At 40.1% G+C, this 19353-nt stretch overlaps 1 protein-coding gene across 24 annotated transcripts in view; it reads right to left on the bottom strand.

Moving 5' to 3' along the window:
• NEB (nebulin) overlaps positions 1-19353 on the bottom strand; it is a 215393-nt gene that overhangs the window by 105034 nt on the left and 91006 nt on the right. For 23 of the 24 annotated variants that reach the window (XM_042478209.1, XM_042478218.1, XM_042478235.1 and 20 more), the window contains 10 exons: positions 18276-18587; positions 17501-17704; positions 14826-14930; positions 12122-12229; positions 9444-9755; positions 8632-8835; positions 7637-7741; positions 6021-6128; positions 1641-1952; positions 874-1077 (listed from right to left, as the gene is read on the bottom strand). In XM_042478209.1, the coding sequence (XP_042334143.1) occupies positions 874-1077; positions 1641-1952; positions 6021-6128; positions 7637-7741; positions 8632-8835; positions 9444-9755; positions 12122-12229; positions 14826-14930; positions 17501-17704; positions 18276-18587 (1974 nt within the window). The remainder of the gene's footprint in view (positions 1-873; positions 1078-1640; positions 1953-6020; positions 6129-7636; positions 7742-8631; positions 8836-9443; positions 9756-12121; positions 12230-14825; positions 14931-17500; positions 17705-18275; positions 18588-19353) is intronic. The other variant, XM_042478365.1, reaches the window with a different exon arrangement.

Below are 19353 nucleotides of genomic sequence, written 5' to 3'. Positions count from 1 at the left end.
GGCCTCTCCTTTCACTTCCTACTGAGCCTCACCGCACTTACACCATCTTTTCAGCATTTTAAAGGGACACAGATGAACAACATAGCCAGTTTCTCCCAGAAGGCAGATGCTTGGGAAGCAGTGGTGTCACACACACACACACACACACACCCTGTTAGGGTAACACCTGGTGCAATCCTCAAAGTGATGCCTTGGCAGTGGCTCCTATGTTAGCGAGGCAGTGATTCCTAACCTGAGTCTTCAACACCCTAGATAGCTCATTTAAAGTCTAGCCTAAACCCCTGACTAGCTTCATCATCACCTCTAGTGGGAAAACCACCAGCTACCACTGCAACCAGATTTTCTAGATTAAATACTGAATACAGGAACATAATATTTTTAACATTTAACATTATACCATTACTAAATCTCAGAAATGCAGAGGACTTAGCTTCCAAGGCCATGTTTTATTTTACCACTATGCATAGGAGGAAAACGAGAGAAAGAGAAAGAAAGACCAAGGTATCACATCAGATACATAAGGCACCACAATCATGTTACAGTAGAAAATGTAAACATACCATGTTGGGGACTGTCATTATCACACAGATCTTCCCAACTGTCATGACGCTGCTTCTGTGCCAACCTCTGCCTTCCTCACACCAGCCTCTATAGCCCTGCCCTATGCCACCCCCATGCCAACCTTTATGGCCTATCTGTACAGCCCCAAAGTCTATATTTTGTGACTGCTTAACATGTGGTCTGTCTTTTTCCTTTCCAATTGTGGAAGAACATCTATTCAATCTAAAATGCAATCTAGAATTTGCCTGGTACTGAAGTACTCATATGACAATACTCAACCTAGTCCTAGTAATGTCTGATTAGAAGACTCACCTTGTTCATCACCTCAGCATTATGTTTTGCCAACTCCATCTCCAAAGAATCTGTGATGCTGGTAAACCTAAACTGATCAGGTGGCTGTCGATACTTCTTTTCACTTAGGATTTCCCCTGCTCTCTTCACCTTTTCAACTTCCAAGGAGCCAGCAGGAACCCACCCAATACCTTTAAGCCATTCCAGATCTTGTTTGTAAATAGCCTGAAACGCAAGCAGAGATGGGTCGGTATGTAGAGAAGTGACTGAGTAAAAAGATCAGATGTGGTGCCACAACTAAGAAGATTCTCTCCCTTATTGGCATATAATGTACCTGAGGAAAAGAGCCCCCCCCCCATCATTATTCAAAGATCTTGGTCTAAGGCAAAGTGATCCTGCAAGCCTTTGAGTCCAAGACACTTAGGGGTTTAAACATTATCAGTCTCTTGAATTGGCTTAAGAAGGAAATAGGCAGCCAGGATAACTGCTTCAGAATCAGTGTCATAGCATGAATTTGTCTGGCTGTAGCCATTATAGTTCTAAATGTTGCATTCTAAGTTAGGTGAACCTTCTAAGGGACTATAAGCACAGGCCAGATACCACAGGCCAACCCCGTGGTATCCCACCCATGGTTCCAGCCCATTCCTGTCCCTGGGTTGGTGCAGCAACAGGTGAGTGTTCACACATCCCCTTGCACTATAGGCCACCACCTCCCAGTTTTCCTCCCAGTTCTTTTATCTGTAAGTGCACATATATACTGGTTGCATACATATGCATATCATACTCACATCACTCTGTAAATCATAGGCCTTTCTAGCTTGGATGACATCATTCTGATCAGGTAAACATATCCACTGGTGCAGATAATGGCGGTAATCAATATCGCTGACCAGTTTCTGGCAATTCTTGGCTAATAAAATACCCAGCATATCCACAGGGCTAGTGTACTTGGTCTTCCATTTCTCAAAGTCTTTCTTATATTCCCTCTCACTCTGCATCTTGGCAACATTCATAGAATGTACAAGTTTAGGGTCGTCTTGTATGCTGCGAGCTCCCACATGGTGGCCAAGCTGCTTCCGATAGCCTTCTTTGTATTTGTACTGGAAAAGGTGCACACATGTAAATCATTTGTCCAGAAAAACACTTTTCAGATAACTGTACTATGAACCCCACCCCTTTGTAAGCTCACTCTGGCTGCATCTGCACTGCAGAAATAATCCAGGTTGGCACCCCTTTAACTGCCATGGCTCAATGCTATGGAATTCTGGGAAGTGTAGTCTGTTGTAGCACCAGAACTCTTTGACAAAGAAGGCTAAATATCTCACCAAACTACTAAGGATTCCATAGCATTTAGCCACAGCAGTTAGTAGTGCCAATCTGGCATATTTCTGCATTGCAGATGTAGCATCTGTAAGAATCAAAATGAGGGCTGTCTAAATTTATCCATCATGCTTTTTCAAGATTTTCAATTAAAATACATTTAACAAAATAATTCCACTCATCCCCTTCCCATGCTACTATTTGCTTCCACTATTTTCCTCATTTAATTTGCTGCTTCTTCATCACTTCACTAGTCTTCAGTAAAATGACCTTTGGCTGGTATTTCTCTCATTTTGTGGAGATTATAAATATGCCACCCATTGAGAAATTATGTTTGGTTTTGTCTATCCTTTGCCTTTTATCCTTTCATTAGCTGTATAATCATTCCTTCATTCTTACAATCCATTATACAAATTGCCCACTGTTTATAACATTTGTAAATATTTTACTCAATTTTATTCATTTCTGCACTCCTTTCCTCTTTTATATGTAGGATTTAAAAAAAACATTTTGGACAGTCCCAACAATTCTAGACCATGGCAAGGAAACTACTGACTTTCCAAAAGTTTTGGACTTTTAACTTGCACTGGACTTAAACAGCATAGTCTATTGTGATCCAAAATTTAAAGTCCAAAAACCCTGTTATATGTCACAGTTAGTGGGATTTTTAATGTCCTGCTCAAAATCTAATACTTTCAAAGGTAATGTTATATTGGCAAAGGGAGCTACTTTTATGAAACACAAAACAACAGTCCTTTTGATATGAAAAAACTAGTTGCATAGGACTTTGAATCTCATTCCATATTAATATCTCTGTTCACTTCCAATTTGCTGTTTTTAATTATCTTCCAATCTCCATGTACTATACTAACAATTTATTTTCTCTATGATCTTTTCTAAACTTTCTCCATAATGCTGATAAAGAAGTGCCCTGCTGCATTTTATCCCCCTAATTCTCAGGATGATGTAGAGGCTGTGCAGATCAGCAAGAAAAGCCAGCCTGGGGGCAGAGTCGGGGCGAAGCATCGATATGATGCATGCTCTGGCCCTGCCCTCAGGTTGGCCGCTCCACATGACACAGCGCCAAAGGAGTGTCATAAAGCTGCAGCAGCACAGCTATCGCGCCCTTTGCAGGGCGCAAAAACAAACCACTTTTTGCAGCTCTTTTTTGCTCCCTGCGAAGGACAGATTGGATCCATAGCATGCGGTTGCCATGGCCTCATTCTGGCTGTAAAAAGGGCTGCTGGAAGCCCTTAGGGGCAGTCTGCATAGCCCTGTAGTCCTTTAATAAAGAGGATTAAATAATCACTGAATTTCTCAGTCAAGTACTTTCTTACACAGAAGTGTTTAATGCCTTTTTACAGCAAGGCAGTGTCTCAAAATGTCTGTGGTGCCACAGGAGGCTGTGGTAAGACGTCTTTTGAAAAAAAAAACCTTCCTTGGATCCTACAGTACAAGATAACTATAGGCCAGTCTCCAATATCCCATTTTGAGGCAAGGTGCTGGAGCATGTGGTGGTTTCTCAACTCAAGGGTTCCTGGATGAGATGGATTATCTAGATCCATTTCAGTCTCGTTTCAGGCTTGGTTATGGGACAGAAACAGCTTTGGTCACCTTAGACCAAAGGATGACCTGCACATGGAACTGGACAGGGGAGTGTGTCCCTGTTGGTTCTGCTGAACCTCTCAGCGGCTTTCAATACTATTAGCCATGCTATCCTTCTGGGTCACCTCTCTAGATTAGGGCTTGGAGGTACTGTTTGACAAAGGCTTTGTTTTTTCTCTGGAGGGGCATTTTTAGAGGGTGGTGCTGGGGGATTCCTGCTCGACTCCTTGGCCATTAGCCTGTGGGGTCCCTCAGGGTTCAGTTTTGTCTCCTATCTCATTTAACATCTATATGAAACTGCTGCGAGTGATTGTCCACAGTTTTGGGGTCAGTTGTCATCAGTATGCAGATGACACCCAGCTGTATTACTCCTTTCCATGTAATTCCAAGGTAGCTGTTCATGTGCTAAACCAGTGCCTGGCAGCTGTGATGGACTCGATGAGGGAAACAAATTGAAGCTTAATCCATACTAGACAAAGGTGCTTCTGGTCAATTGAAAGACAGATCTGGGAATAGGGATTAAGCCTGTGTTAGATGGAATTACACTCTCCCTGAAAACACAAATTCACAGTTTGGGAATACTCCTGGATTTAGCATTGAGCCTGGAGGCCCAAGTCTCAGTGGTGACCAAAAGGTTTATTGCACTGGCCCTAAAACGGGCCCAGTGTGTTCTAAAACGTGCGTGCATGTGGGCGCACACAGAACAAGATGGGGCTAAGAACCCTATTTTACCACACGGTGGAATGCCGCCTTTGCTGCCAGGTGTTCCAATTGCGTTCCTGTTCCGTTCCAGAGGGTGCCATTTTTGCAAACTGTTCTAAAGCGTTCTCAGAAATGGTGCCCTCTGGAACAGAACGGGGATGCAATTGGAACACCCGGCCGCAAAGGCGGAATTCCAGCGTGCAGTAAAATAGGTTTCTTAGCCCCATTCCATTCCATGTGCGCCCGCACACGCACACGTTTTAGAACGCACTGGGCCCGTTTCAGGGCCAATGCAATAAACTCCCAAGACTGCTTTTCCACAGTTAAAGCTAGTGCACCAACTGTGCCTGTTCCTGGAGAAACTGGATCTGGCCAAAGTTGTACATAATAATAATAATAATAATAATAATAATAATAATAATAATAATTTGTATTCTGCTTAATCTCAAGGAAGCTAAGCAGATTACAGCAGTAGAACAAGATACAGTTAAAAGAGAAATGCATTGAAAATTCCAAGATCCCCATCCCTCCCCCTGTCAAAAAAACAAAACATAATTAAACACTAAAAAGAGATTAAACCAAGAAGAAAGGTTTAAAAAAAAAACATTAGTGTACAATAAACATTAAGATGAAGTAAAAAAATTTCAAGCAGAGTCCAGGTAGAGTAAAAGATAAAGATGGAGGATAATGGGAGGGGGAAAAGGGGGGGGGTCAACAAATATGTTCTAGTCTGGAAAGGCCTGTCGGAAGAGTTCCGTCTTAATAGCCTTCGTAAAGGTTTCCATGCCTTGGTTACATCCTGTTTGGATTATTGTAATGCCCTCTATAAGGGTCTGCCTTTGAAAAGTGCTCAAAAACTTCTGCTGGCCCAAAGAGCAGCTGTCAGGTTATTAACTGGGGCTGACTACAGGGAGCATACAGCTCCCTTGTTGCAACAACTGGCTGCTGATCCATCCGTGAGCTCATTTCAAAGTGCTGGTTTTCACCTATATGGCTTGGGCCCAAGCTATTTTGAAGGATCATATCTCCCTGTACGGTCCTTTTAAGATCACCCTGAGAGACACTCATCTCCTTCTCAAGTTTATTTGGTGGGAACAGGTGAGCAGGCTTCTCAGTGGCTGCTCCTAGGCTTTAGAACTCCCTCCCCAGAGAGGCCAGGAGGGCCCGGTCCTTACTGTCCTTCAGGCAGTAGGTTTTTGTGTCATCAGGCCTTTACTGATAGTTGAGGTTGAACTCTTTAATGCTTTGTGCTGCTGAATTTGAAGGTTTTATTTTTTTAAATAGTTTTATGTGCATTTTAGTATTCTTAACTGTTTTAATATGTACTGTTTTTAAGCACTTTTTCTTAATTGCATTTTATTCTTTGAGTTTTAATACTCTTAACAATTTAATTCTATTTTCATGCTCAATTTGTATGTTTTTAATTATTTTGTTCTTTCAATTTGTAAGCTGCTTTGTGTCTCAATTTTGCAGTAAAAACAGGATATAAATATAATAATAATAATATCAATATCAATAATAATAATAATAACAATACACACATCACTGGCAATATTTCTGGAAGCTTTGGCAGCTTGAATTGGAATAGCATCAACACGTAGGTCATATCCTTCCTTCTTTGCTTCTTCCATAGCCAGTTTATATAGTTTCTGTGAGAAAGAACATTTTTCCTTCAGTTAAGTCATATTGCAAATCCCACAATGACTGTGCTTGTACATAATAGTAAGCCAAGTTGCTATACTTAAATTATAGTTTTTTGTTATGTTCTAATTCATTCTCATAAGCAAACTGCTGGAAAATGTTTGCATTTGCTTTCCCCCTCCTTAGATAGATAGGGATTTCCTGCATACAAACTCCTCTCTCTCTCTCTCTCTCTCTCTCTCTCTCTCTCTCTCTCTCATACACACACACACACACACATTAAAACTAACCATGCAATTTAGGTCACTTCCCCTTTGGGACTAACAAACATTCTCTCTCAATATTTTCTCATGAACTGTTGGTTTTCCATTCTCAGCCTCTCTCAACTTTCTTTGGAAAGATGGTGAGATAAAGATTACTTCTCTACCTCAACTATTCACTAGCTAGATTAGGATATAGCTCTTATGTATGTATATATATATATATATATATATATATATATATATATATATAGATTAAAGCCGTTAGTAAACTTTTGTTTGAACTACAAGCTACTGGTGTTGTTTTTGAGTCAGTCTCAGTTCTTAGGGAAGCAACCTTGGACAAAGGTACATTTCTGCTACTCTGCTGATTTAAAGCTAGACCCTAACAGGCTTGGCTTTGACATTTTTGCTATTTACATTTTTCTTTCCTTTACAGTGGCTAAAGCCTTAGGAAACATAAATTACCCTACAGAAACCATGGCTGCAACTCACCAAAAACAACCATTAGAAACCATGGTTTGTTGTTTGCTTTTAACTTTGATTTGGTTCAGTAATGGCTTAAATTATATCTAATCACAGAACTGTTACGAGCTCCCAGTAGTTTACCTCACCATGGGAACTGACAAACAGAATGACAGGGAAACAAACAGAAGGGGAACATAAATTGTGGTTCTGCAGAACAATTTGTGGCTAAAGTAACAAATAATGGCTAATATAAACCATGTCTTAGGGCCAGAGCAAATGGCCCAAAAAAGGTGTCTTCAGGGCGTCATCAGTGGGAGGTGTTTAGATGTTGCAGACTGCAATGACATTTTGACATCGCCCGGAAGCTGGGTGGCTTCATGATGCTTTAGAAGTGTGGCATTTACATGCTGCACACCACCAGAGCATCATGAAGCCAGCTTCCAGCTGCAGTGGACGTAGCAAAGCTGGCTTTGTGCCAGCCGAAAAAGGAGTGGCTCTTTGCCACTCCTTTTTCAGCCAGCTTCATGATGGATTGGGGCTGCAGTGTGTGTTCACCATGACCCCAATCCATCTTTGGGAGGGGTGGCTTTAAGCCACCCCTTCCTGCTAGTTTGTTTTCCCCCTTAGTGTGATCTGAGAACATAGGCAATGTGGCTTTGCACTAAGACAAACCTTTGCAGGGCAATTGAGGCATAACATACTTTAGCCACACTTGGCATGTGGTAACTGTGTACTCCACAGGCTATGCCACAATTACTGCTATATGTTGCCATCATCCTTATACTCACTTCACTGTAGTTCAGTTTGTTGAGTTTTGCTAGCACAATTTCAGGTGTATCAGGCATAACATGGATTGTAGTTTTGTCTTTATCCCAGGCTTCAGTGTATAAGCGCTGTAGAATAGCAAAGAATATGAGATAGCTACTTTAACATGAACTAGGAATCATACAATCATACAACCATAGCATTGGAAGAGCCCTATTAACAGCTAGAATAAGTGCTGCCCCCTGTTCAATGTAGGATCTCCAGCTAGAGCATCATGTTTTCTAATTAGATACTTTAGCAACCAGATGCATTTTGCAGTAATAAGATGGAGTTAATTAATTTATTTCATCTGTTGTATCTACATCTATAATTCACAGAGGATGAGGAATGAGGTACCTGCCTCTTACTCAAAACTGTGGCAGTTTTTCTACCAAAAACCAAAAATAGGCGTGCAACCTAATTAATTATGTCAAGCAATGATTCAAAAGGTTCCTATTTAAGACAGTTGATGAAAATATCTATAAAGATCCAAAAGGAACCACAAAGTGATCAGAACAATGGAAAATTAATATTTTTGGATTATAGCTCCTAGAATATCCCAGCTAGCATGGTTGCTGGTGATTGTGATTCATAAAAGTAACTTCATCAAGCACTAAAAGCAATCATTTGCTTGCATAGAAATGAGCAAAGGCCATTTGTAGCAATTTTGCTTGTTAGATAATCATTTATTTGTCAATTTGTATAGAAACATTAAAGAATTGAGATGTATGGCATATAGTAAACGTAATACAAATGGTTCATTATTCAGACAAGAGTAGGAAGGTGTACATTCCTGCAATTTAAAATGAGAAAGATATGGGACATGCTTAAATCTCTGCAGCTGAAATAAGTGGGGCTTGAAATTCTGGAATGATAGTGTCCCTGACTAGTTTTCTTATTATTCCGTACCTCCACATATTCTCAAGCAGTGACAGCATTATACTGCTAGTTTGTAAACTGCACAGTTTTGTTGCTTTACCTTATTCATTGTTTCTGCATTATGCTTTGCCAAGGTCATTTCTAGAGAGTCTGTCACACTGGTGAATTTGAACTTGTCTGGTGGCTGACGGTAAAGCTTTTCACTTAGGATTTCTCCAGCCTTTTTGGCTTTTTCAACGTCTAATGAACCAATAGGGACCCAGCCAATCCCTTTCATCCACTGAAGGTCACATTTGTAGTAATTCTGTGAATAAGAAATTCAGTACAAACAAGTTAACCTTTTCTGCTTGTATAACTTGACTAGAAACCTAACCATCACTTCAGTCGTAAGATTACAGGTATAGATTACACAAGTTCAAAGAGTCTTTTGAATATGTCACAAAATTGTATGCAGGATGTCCATATAGTTGCATTTTGGAAGGAAAACACTCTAAATCTCCAGGGAAAAATTGTATTCCACACACCCAATTTCTGTGGTTTAGCATGTGAAAGTGTCTGTCTGTACACACCAAAAATCTCAAACAGAGACAAGAATTACTTCTACTGGTACACTTTTTCTTTAGGTGTGTTTCTTTACTTCAGATAGTCCACCCTTGAAACTTGGAAGAGTAATAGAGACCAATAGGGACTCAGTCTAAAACTGGAGCTGGGTTAGGTGAAAAGCATCTGAAATGATGAAGCTAAGTAGGAGAAATTTAGCTAAACTCATCCATGTATCCCTTTTGGTGTAAAAATCAGACTCCACCACCACTACAACCTTGTTATACATATATAAGGAAGACGGACAGCTAAAGAACTGTGGCTGCCCTTTCACATCTGGATTGACTTCCATATAACAACAATGGTACTTACATCACTCTGTAGATCATAGGCCTTTCTAGCTTGGATGACATCATTTTGGTCTGGGAGACAAGTCCATTGGTGCAAATAATGGCGGTAATCAACATCGCTGACTAGTTTCTGACAGTTCTTGGCCAATAAGACACCCAGCATGTCCACAGGACTGGTGTACTTGGTCTTCCATTTCTCAAAGTCTTTCTTATATTCTCTCTCACTCTGCATCTTGGCTACATTCATAGAATGCACAAGTTTAGGGTCATCCTGTACGCTGCGAGCTCCAACATGGTGGCCAAGCTGCTTCCGATAGCCTTCTTTGTATTTATACTGAAATATATGTGCATATTATAAATTACCACCAAGAAAAGTGCCTATCAGGTAACTTTGGTATGGTAAGAGCAAGGCAAAAATATAATTAACCACTAGCCCTGTTTAATTTAATGCTACAATTTGTGATTAATAAGTAAGTCTGCTGACTGACCCTGTATGGAGTAAACAAATGGCAATGAAAGAAATTGCAGCAAACCATAGGTAGTATTCTCTCTTGATCATAGATGGCATGGGAAGCCAGAACTTATCACTTTCAATTAGAATGAAGGGCCTTCAGAAAGAGGTATTCTGTCACACACAATGGATGTGTGAAACATTCTAGTTATGTGCATTTTGGATAGAAAATAGATGAACCGATAGAAATCAGCTAGTAAATTATATTAAAAGTGTTATTCCTCAGAGGTATACTCAAAAATAAGTCCTACTAAATTCAAGGAGACTTACTGCAAAGTAAACATGAAAAGAGATACTGATTAAAGCCATCGATTAAGAGGCACAGGGGAGGAAAAAGAGAAGCCCAGACAGGTTGATGGGAACTGATCTCAATATTTTAAGATTATTTGTTTTGCACAAGCATGAATGTGAATATCTACAAATATAAATACAAACATATATAGTAAATGTGGATTCATGTTGTATTACTTTGTGTCTAAGTGCATGCTGAATGGCACAGTGGGGTATGCATGTGACCAGCTACCTGAAGCTGCAACAGAGGGCTCTGGATCCTTTGGGATGATCTGGAGCAAATATTAAGTATTTTTACTCCATTTGGTGCTGAATGGGCTGGACCTCATCCCAACTGTTCACATCAGACTTGGGATTGGGCCTTGTATCAGGACTACCCACAGAGCAGACAAGGAACCTTATCACACACATATTTTTTAACGTTTTGGGAACTGTAGGAGGATGCTCGTGTGTGCACGCATCCTGCAAAAAACGGAGTTTATCGCACACGAATACATCCTCCAACAGGCCCCGTTCTGTCCCCTGGCGCACAGCCTTCCCCATCCAGTGCTGTGGATGGGGATGGCTACACACCGGGGGACGGAACGGGGCCTATTGGAGGACGTATTCGTGTGTGATAAACTCCGTTTTTTGCAGGATGCGTGCACACACGAGCATCCTCCTACAGTTCCCAAAACGTTAAAAAATATGTGTGCGATAAGGTTCAAGGCCTGTGTAGACAGGGCCAGATTCTTCCAGCTGTTGGTGGTGGTGATGTCTAAGAGACCTACAATCTGCTTCTTACTAAGAGACCTACAATCTTACTTCTAGTCCTGACATAGCTGGGAGCTGACAGGCTTGCTTGAGGTACCAAGACTGCAACCTTGTTGGTGGATTGTGCAGTAGTCGTGCATTAGTAGCAAAGGAAGGCAGTCATAATCTACCAGCTCTGACCAGCCTGTCTATCCAATATTTTACTTCCTTGAAGACTGCTGTGCCCATGGCCCATTTCATCCTTCTTACACTGCCTATGCAGGCACAAACAGAGGTTTTAGGGTAATGTCTACCTCTTAGATGATGACAAGATGGCCACTATGGAGCAAATGTTCATCAACTGATACTTTCCATAAACAAAGCTGAGAGTGATAAACTTTTGTCTTTGTCTCTTTGGGGCTCCCTGGGTTCATTCATATTATCTGTGGCTTTAAGGGATTCTAACAAACCATTCAGCTCAGCTATCTCATAAAGGATGTGCAGAGACCTGCCACTTTAATATACACTTACTGGATGTGGTAATTTTGATAATTCTTTCTTAACAGACTCTCTTATAAATTGACACAACCTTGATTCAGGTACTGTATATGTGAACAGGGATACTTTTCCTTAAGCACAGTTGTCTGTCTTGTTTGCAAAAGGTGTACAGATATGAAGGTAGGAGAAATAATATAAGCCAATTAGCAGCAATTGTGTAAATAATCTAACAGTTCATAATGAAAATGAAAAATTCTGTTTTTGATCCTAGGTTTTGAACTATACTGCAGTTTTCTTTAAGGTTTTCCAGAGGGGGAAATTTATTCTGAGAACAGAAAAAAACAGAACCCCCCCCAAAAAAAAAGACACAACAAACTATAGATCGCAGGATTTGTAAACAAGAGGCTCTCCAACAAATTCTAGTTGCTGGTAACTTTGGAGAAGTAGGAATTAATCTCAAAAGGCATCTTTTTTCATTGCGTTAAACTGTTTATTATATTCTATTGGTATAAGCCAAAAGGTGATTTGTCTCTTTAATGCTGGAGTCTCAGCAAAACACATTTCTGAATTACTATATACACCAGCCTTCCCCAACCCAGTCACTTCCCAGTTGGACTACAACACCCATCACTTAGTTAGCATGGTTAATTATACCCAAGAAAACTCACATCACTGGCAATATTTCTTGATGCCTTGGCAGCTTGGATTGGAATTGCATCAATTCGTAAGTCATAACCTCTCTTCTTTGCTTCTTCCAGGGAGAGTTTATACAGACTCTTTTCAAAAGAGAAAGATAGAAAACATGTAGATTTTTTATTGTACAGTACAAATTGACACTAAATGTTGCCTTCCTTCATGTATGGAAAGATAATGCAAACTCTGTAATCAATAGCATTTCTCATAGATGACCCCTCTCTCATGCCTTCTACTTCCAGTAGCGTTCTCTGAGGCTTGAAGGATGAAACACAGATATATGTGTGTGTGGGGGGGTCTTTGTCTCACTCATTACCAGGTATCAGCAAAATATGGCACAGGGCCACATGTGACCCCCCCCCATCCAAAACCGTTTTTACAGCCTTCAGTCCAACCAAACTTTCCAGACCTCCCCTTTTTTCCCTGCTCCCTCCCGAAGACTGTAGGAGTGATGCTTCACCTTGTATATAGGTTACAGAGCCCCCTTGCACTATTTAACATCTAAAATTTCCCTTTAGGGAATCCCTCTAGGTAATTTGAGGCAAAACATACTCTTTCAGTCTTAAAGAAAGGAAATGGCAAATCTCTTCTAAGTCAACCTTACCAAGAAAATGCCATGATAGGGTTGCCATAAGCTGAAGGCACATAACAACAGCAATACAACAAACAGTTCTAGCTGCTTCTAATCTTTGTCCACCCCTTCTTGGCATTTAGATCCAAGTGAATGCCAATCTATATGAATGAAGGACCTTTCCCCCCTTTCCTCTGGTACTCATCTTGATGAAATGAAGTTCATTCAACTGTTCTTCTACATAAAGTTTCATAGGCTTTCTGAGCAAGATTACATGTTGTCTCTGTAGGGGTGAGGACTTTCCTCTGAGGCTAATCCCAGAAGTAATCTATAGTCCCAGCTAAGAACTTTTTCCTGGGATTGATAGGAATGAGCTGTCTCTTTCTTCTGTCCTGAAATAAGGTGCAAATGCCCAAATGGCAACCAGTTTGGTTCATTTGTTCAGTCAAATAATAACTGAAATATGAAGCTGAAGGCTTTCATAGTTTTTTGTGGGTTTTTCGGGCTATTTGGCCATGTTCAGGAAGAGTTTATTTCTGATGTTTCACCAGTGTCTGTAGCCTGAAATCCCCACAAAAATCTAATAACTGAAATGTTTCCCTAGATCATTTAATTTGCACCTGAGGTTGAAAACTGTTTAAGAAACATTTTTCTCTGGCCTCCTCCTATGCCTTTAGGGCAGGGATGAGAAGCCACATAGGATCTGGGGCCTGCATTCTCAAGCCACACTATTCTTTTTAGAAAACAAAACTGAATTGACCACACGGTGACTTCTGATTTTGATTAAAGGCCATTTTGGACCTAAAATGAGCACCAATAGTGGGGAATAGCTTTTAAATGGTACGCAGCACTCTGGGGAGGTTTTGAGGGCCAGGTATTTCCCATCATAGGAAGGCCTGGGGTAAGAGAACATTGGGGATTATGGCACAGTTCAATTATCTGCTCAGCCATGGGATCCCATTGGGTGACTTTGGGCGAGTCACACACTTGGCCCCAGAAAACCCTGTGACAGGTTCGCCTTAGGGGTCACCATAAGTTGTAAATGACTTGAAGAACAACAGGAGTCTCAGAGGATCAACCAAAGCTGTAATTTTCCAGGTCTCCAGGCAGGAGGATAAATCTCAGGGTGAAGAACACCTCAAGAGGATACACTTTCTCTTCTGGCTGTGAGTTTAAAGTCTAGACATTCATCTTTGTCCATCCCTGTCTGTCAGTAGAGCTTATTGGCTCGAAGCTATTTGTATGTGCTTTTGCAATGTCCGTGCAACAAAAAGCTAAGAGCAAAGGGTGAGGGATTGGGGGGAAAGATAATGGGATGCCTTTGGGGTCCAACTGGCCATTTGGAGCAAGGCAGGAAGTGGTTTGCCAGTATTGCAACTTGTTCATCTTGTTGTACAAGCTCTGGCCAGAATGGTGCAGGGCCTAGAAAAAAAAACTCCCAAAAGGCTGGCAGTGAGCCTTTTACAAGCCCAGCAGCTTGTGGGACCTAGAAAAATGTTCCAGACTCACACTACACTGCAGAGTTCATGCAATTTGACACTACTTCAACTGAAATCTTGGTATTTGTAGTTTGTTGTGGCATCAGAGCTCTCTGACAGAGAAGGCTAAATATCTCACCAAACTACAAATCCCAGAATTCTAGAACATTGAGCCATGACAGGAATTTTGGGATTTGTAGTTTGTTGTGGCACCAGAGTTCTCTGACAGAAAGGGCTACGTATCTCACAAAACTATATATACCAAAATTCCATGGCATTCAACCATGGCAGTTAAAGCAGTGTCAAACTGAATTAATTCTGCACTGTGTCTGCAGCCCTGTTTATTTATTGGTCACCCACACATTTTACTTGACCAAACTTTAGACATTTGATATTAGCAGGACGCTGCTGTCACAGGATCGGCCTAAGCATTATCACTAGAAAATGGCTGCAAACTCAACAGCTACTACAGAGTTTGGTTCACAGAGTGATGCCTCATCAGCAAGCAAAAGTGACCATTAAGTATCTCTGGAAGATAACCTCCTGTTGTACTCATGCAGAAGAGAAACTTCATACAATGGCTATATTCAAAAATCAAAAGTTTCACACACTTTAAGTCAAATACCTCACCTCACTGTAGTTCATCTTGTTTTGTCTAGCCAGTGTGATTTCAGGGGTATCAGGCATTATGTGGATTTGAGTCTTATCTTTATCCCAGGCTTCAGTGTACAAACGCTGCAAAAGAAATTAAAAGTAAGAAAAAAGCAAGACCAGTGTAATTGCTGGGCTTAATTTACTTCGCTTAATCTGCTTCTACTCCAAGGAATAGATTTAGACAGAGATGTCAATAAAACATGTCAGCAAAAGATAGATGCCCTGGAGAACAGCAGAAATTCACTAGCATAATTTTATAGTACAGGTTGGATCTCCCAAAATGCATGGGACCAGAAGTGCTTTGGATTTTGGATTTTCTATTATTTATTTATTTATTTGAATTTTGGAATAACTGTATTAACATAGAGTACAGTGATTCCCAAACTTTGGTCCTCCAACTGTTTTGGGTTTCAACTCTCAGAAGCCCATTGATTGTGGCTGAAAGTCAAGAATCTTGGCTGTTGAAGTCCAAAACAGCTGGAGGACCAAAATTTGGGAACAACTGAAGTAGTATGTAATAAGATACTTGGAGACAGCACCCAAGTCTAAAAACAAAATTCATTCATGGTTCATATGGACTTTATACAGATAGCCTGAAGGTAATTATATACAATATTTTAAATAATTTTGTGCATGAAACAAAGTTTGAGAACATTAAACCATGAGAAAGCAAAGGTGTCACTCTCAACTACCCATGAAAAATGTTTTGGATTTTGGAATATTTCGGATTTCAGATAAAGGAGACCCAATCTGTAGCCAAGTATTTTTAAAATTTGTTTCCATTTCACCTATGAGGTGCTTTCATACTTCTGCATAACAGCACAGATCAATCCAATTCATGGTTTGATGCTAGGGAAAACTTTTTTATAACTTGGTCCCAAATGGTTTGTGGAATGATTCCAAGACATTTCCCGAGAACAATGTTCTGTTCCATTCAATAGGCCATCTGCAATCGCTTCATATTATGACCTAAATCCAGTTGCTAGTGCTAGCTAGAGTAAACTTTTTTAAATTAGTGGAATTTACATGACTATTACTGAGCTGCCTTGATTCAATGAGTTAACTTTAACTGAGACAAGTAATAGTATTTAGCCCTGTATCACCAGCCATATTCTGGATCAAGGAAGGATTTCATTTCCAACAGGCAACAGACTATAAAGCTTTACATACTGTATATACTCATGTACAAGTCTAGAAACTTTAGTCAAAAAACTGATTCCAGAAACCTGGATTGACTTATCCATGGGTCAATGTAAGCCGTGTACTTTAATTCTTATTTTAAATAAAGGAACTATCGCCTGGTGAAAGGCAAGAGCATAATCTGTCCTGGAAGCACTAACTCCCTTCTATTCTCTCATCCATCCAGACTTTAGCATGAGCACAGTTATGTTTGCTGGAATTTTGTAAATTCTTTAGCACTGTTTTCCTTTGCTTCATCCTTTAGATCTTTTGTTACATGCCCCTAAATTTTACCCTCAATTTATCCATGGGTCATATAAAAATCTATAATTTGGGCCCCAAAACCTGCCCACAACTTATACATGAGGTCAACTTACATCATACAAGATTTTGATATGACTATTTACTTGAATCCTGAAAAGCAGCAGCTTCATAATGGTGTTGCCAAATAATGTGCAACATAGGTCCAAAACACATTGCAGAAACAATCCAGTTTGAGACCACTTTAACTGCCTTGGCTCAGTGCTAGGGAATCCTGGGAATTGTAGTTTATTGTGGCACCAGAGCTCTCTGACAGAGAAGGCTAAAAGTCTGACAAAAGTACAATTCCCAGAATTCCCTAGCACTGAGCCAGGGCAGTTAAAGCGGCCTCAAACTGGATTATTTCTGCAGTGTCTTTTGGACCCCAGCATGGACCTCATGATTATTCTGACTGTTGTGAAGCCAAATCCTTGAATAAGTGTGCCTAGGACTTGTTTATATTGATATTCTAATAGATTTTGAGTTTTAAACTATGCAGCGATGTATAATTAGTGGTGTCAGACAAGGAAAGTCAAGAAACAACACAACTCATTTCTATTCCCAGTACTGTTGGCATTATTCTTCATGGAAAAACAAGGAATGTGCTTGCGCTTCTCCTGCCAACTCATAGGGTTGCCATAATTGTCCACTATTACCAGTGAGAAAATGTGGAACAAATTCGAGACCAAACTGTAGGACAACTGCAGGATAAAACTCAGCCCAAAATGTAGGACATTTAAGAAAAATGGAGGACCTTAAATGTACACATTATCTCTTGTCCCACTTTTTCTTTCATTAATTCTTCACTGATTCATCGATTCATTCCATTTTCAGTCACCCAATAGCTGTATGACCCTGGGTGACATACCAGATAAAAGGGTGTTTTTTAAAATAAAACAAATATAAATCAAAACTTGACATTTCAAAATAAAGACCTAAAGGCTAAAACAATACATTAGTAAGCATGGCCAACTAATACACAGCCAAAGCAATAAATTTCAGATAGCTAAACACCACAACATGAAAGACAAATTTAAAATTAAATACTTTAAAAGATAAATATTCAGAGTGTGTGCCTGTTAACTGATAACCATAAAATGAAATCACTAATATGCTCTTTAATTCTCAATAGACAGATGCTCCCATATCTAGGATATGCAATTGGTGCTCACCTTATTCATTGTTTCTGCATTGTGCTTGGCCAAAGCCATTTCCAGAGAATCTGTCACACTGGTGAATTTAAATTTGTCTGGTGGCTGACGATAGAGCTTTTCACTTAGGATCTGTCCAGCCTTCTTGGCTTTCTCAGTGTCCAGTGAGCCAATGGGTACCCAGCCAATGCCTCTCATCCATTCCATATCTGATTTGTAGCAGTTCTGTAAAGAAACACATTTCAATGTTATTTAGTTAGCATTTATAGTCCTAACATCCCCAAACATATGAAACTGATCTATTCATCCTAAGAACTGTAATAAGTTTCTCCTTCACTGTTGTGAACTGGCTTTGCTTGATTTTGAAGAAAACATCTTAAGTCATTATGGTCCACAATCCATGTGCTCAAGAGCAAGGGGTTTAATTATTTTATTCTGATGAAATCAGATTGTGGACTAGTAGCATACTCATTTTTTTAAAACTGTATGTCATCACAGCAGCTGACACAGCATTTTCTTTCAAACTATATATATAGAGAGAGTCCATTCTCTGTTTTACTACTCAAACTCCTCAGAATCACAAGTTTTGTTGGCATCAGGATCCTTCCAGTCGTATAAGTTCTAATAACATCTCCTAAAACACAATAGGAGATTAACACCATTAGGGGTGACCCCAGCTTTAGATCTATGCCCAAGCACATTTCAAAACCAATATGTTATCATATTATTCTTTTATTAAGAAACTATAGGTCTTTGATTTTCCCACCCAGTGAAGTTGAAGCAGACAATTACTTACATCACTTTGTAATTCATATACTTTCTTTGCATGGATGACATCATTTTGGTCTGGGAGACAGGTCCACTGGTGCAAATAATGGCGGTAATCAACATCGCTGACCAGTTTCTGACAGTTCTTGGCCAATAAGACACCCAGCATGTCCACAGGAGTGCTATACTTTGTCTTTGATTTCTCAAAGTCTTTCTTATACTCTCTCTCACTCTGCATCTTGGCTACATTCATAGAATGCACAAGCTTAGGATCATCCTGTATGCTGCGAGCTCCAACATGGTGGCCAAGCTGCTTGCGATAGCCTTCTTTGTATTTATACTGTTGGAAAGAATAAAAAGGATTTTAGAATGTAAAATATTATTTAGACATCAATCAAGCAGCCATACATTTGGAGTGAATATTTGTGGTAAGGAAGAATTTTTCACAAAAGCACTTATATTATAAATATACAGTGCCATGGGGGCTCATACAACCTTCTGCAATCTGGAGAAAATAAATGGGAAAATAACACTTACTATGGAATTTTCCATAATCTTGTTTTCATGTTATCATAAGATTTTTTTTTCTCTATAATCGAACAGTAGTTCACTGTTAATGCATGTCAATAGTATAATTCTTTAATAGCTTCCTAGAGGGCTACCATTCTATTCAGTCAAGTTCCCCAGTTCATAGTTAGGAATAATGTAGAGACTAAGGCCCAAATTATACATGATATTGGCCTGGTACAGACTGGTGCAAAGCACTGGCCTTGGGCCGATTTTACGGCTCGGGACAGAAGAGCGTACGCACACTCTCAAGCTCTACCACGCTGTCTGGGTGCCATCATGACTCGCCCTTGTCCACACGGGGGGCGCCATGATGACGTATGCATGGTGCAGCATCCAAACGGCACAGCGCCACGTGTATGTAATCAGCGTGCATGAGGGCTGGAATGGCGCCCTGCACACGGTGCAAAAAAAATCCCGCCGGGAACAGGTTCTTTTTATGCCTTGAGGAGGCTGTGCCATTTGGTTGTCCCTTTTCCCCAATCTGTACCGGGCCATTAATGTTTTTAAAAAACCATATCTGCCACTTTGATTCTGAA

This window comes from Sceloporus undulatus, chromosome 1 (genome assembly GCF_019175285.1).
Source record: "Sceloporus undulatus isolate JIND9_A2432 ecotype Alabama chromosome 1, SceUnd_v1.1, whole genome shotgun sequence".
Classification (NCBI taxonomy): Eukaryota; Metazoa; Chordata; class Lepidosauria; order Squamata; family Phrynosomatidae; genus Sceloporus; species Sceloporus undulatus.
The sequence above is the reverse complement of the archived record's forward strand: the minus strand, read 5'-3'. Positions and strand labels throughout refer to the sequence as shown.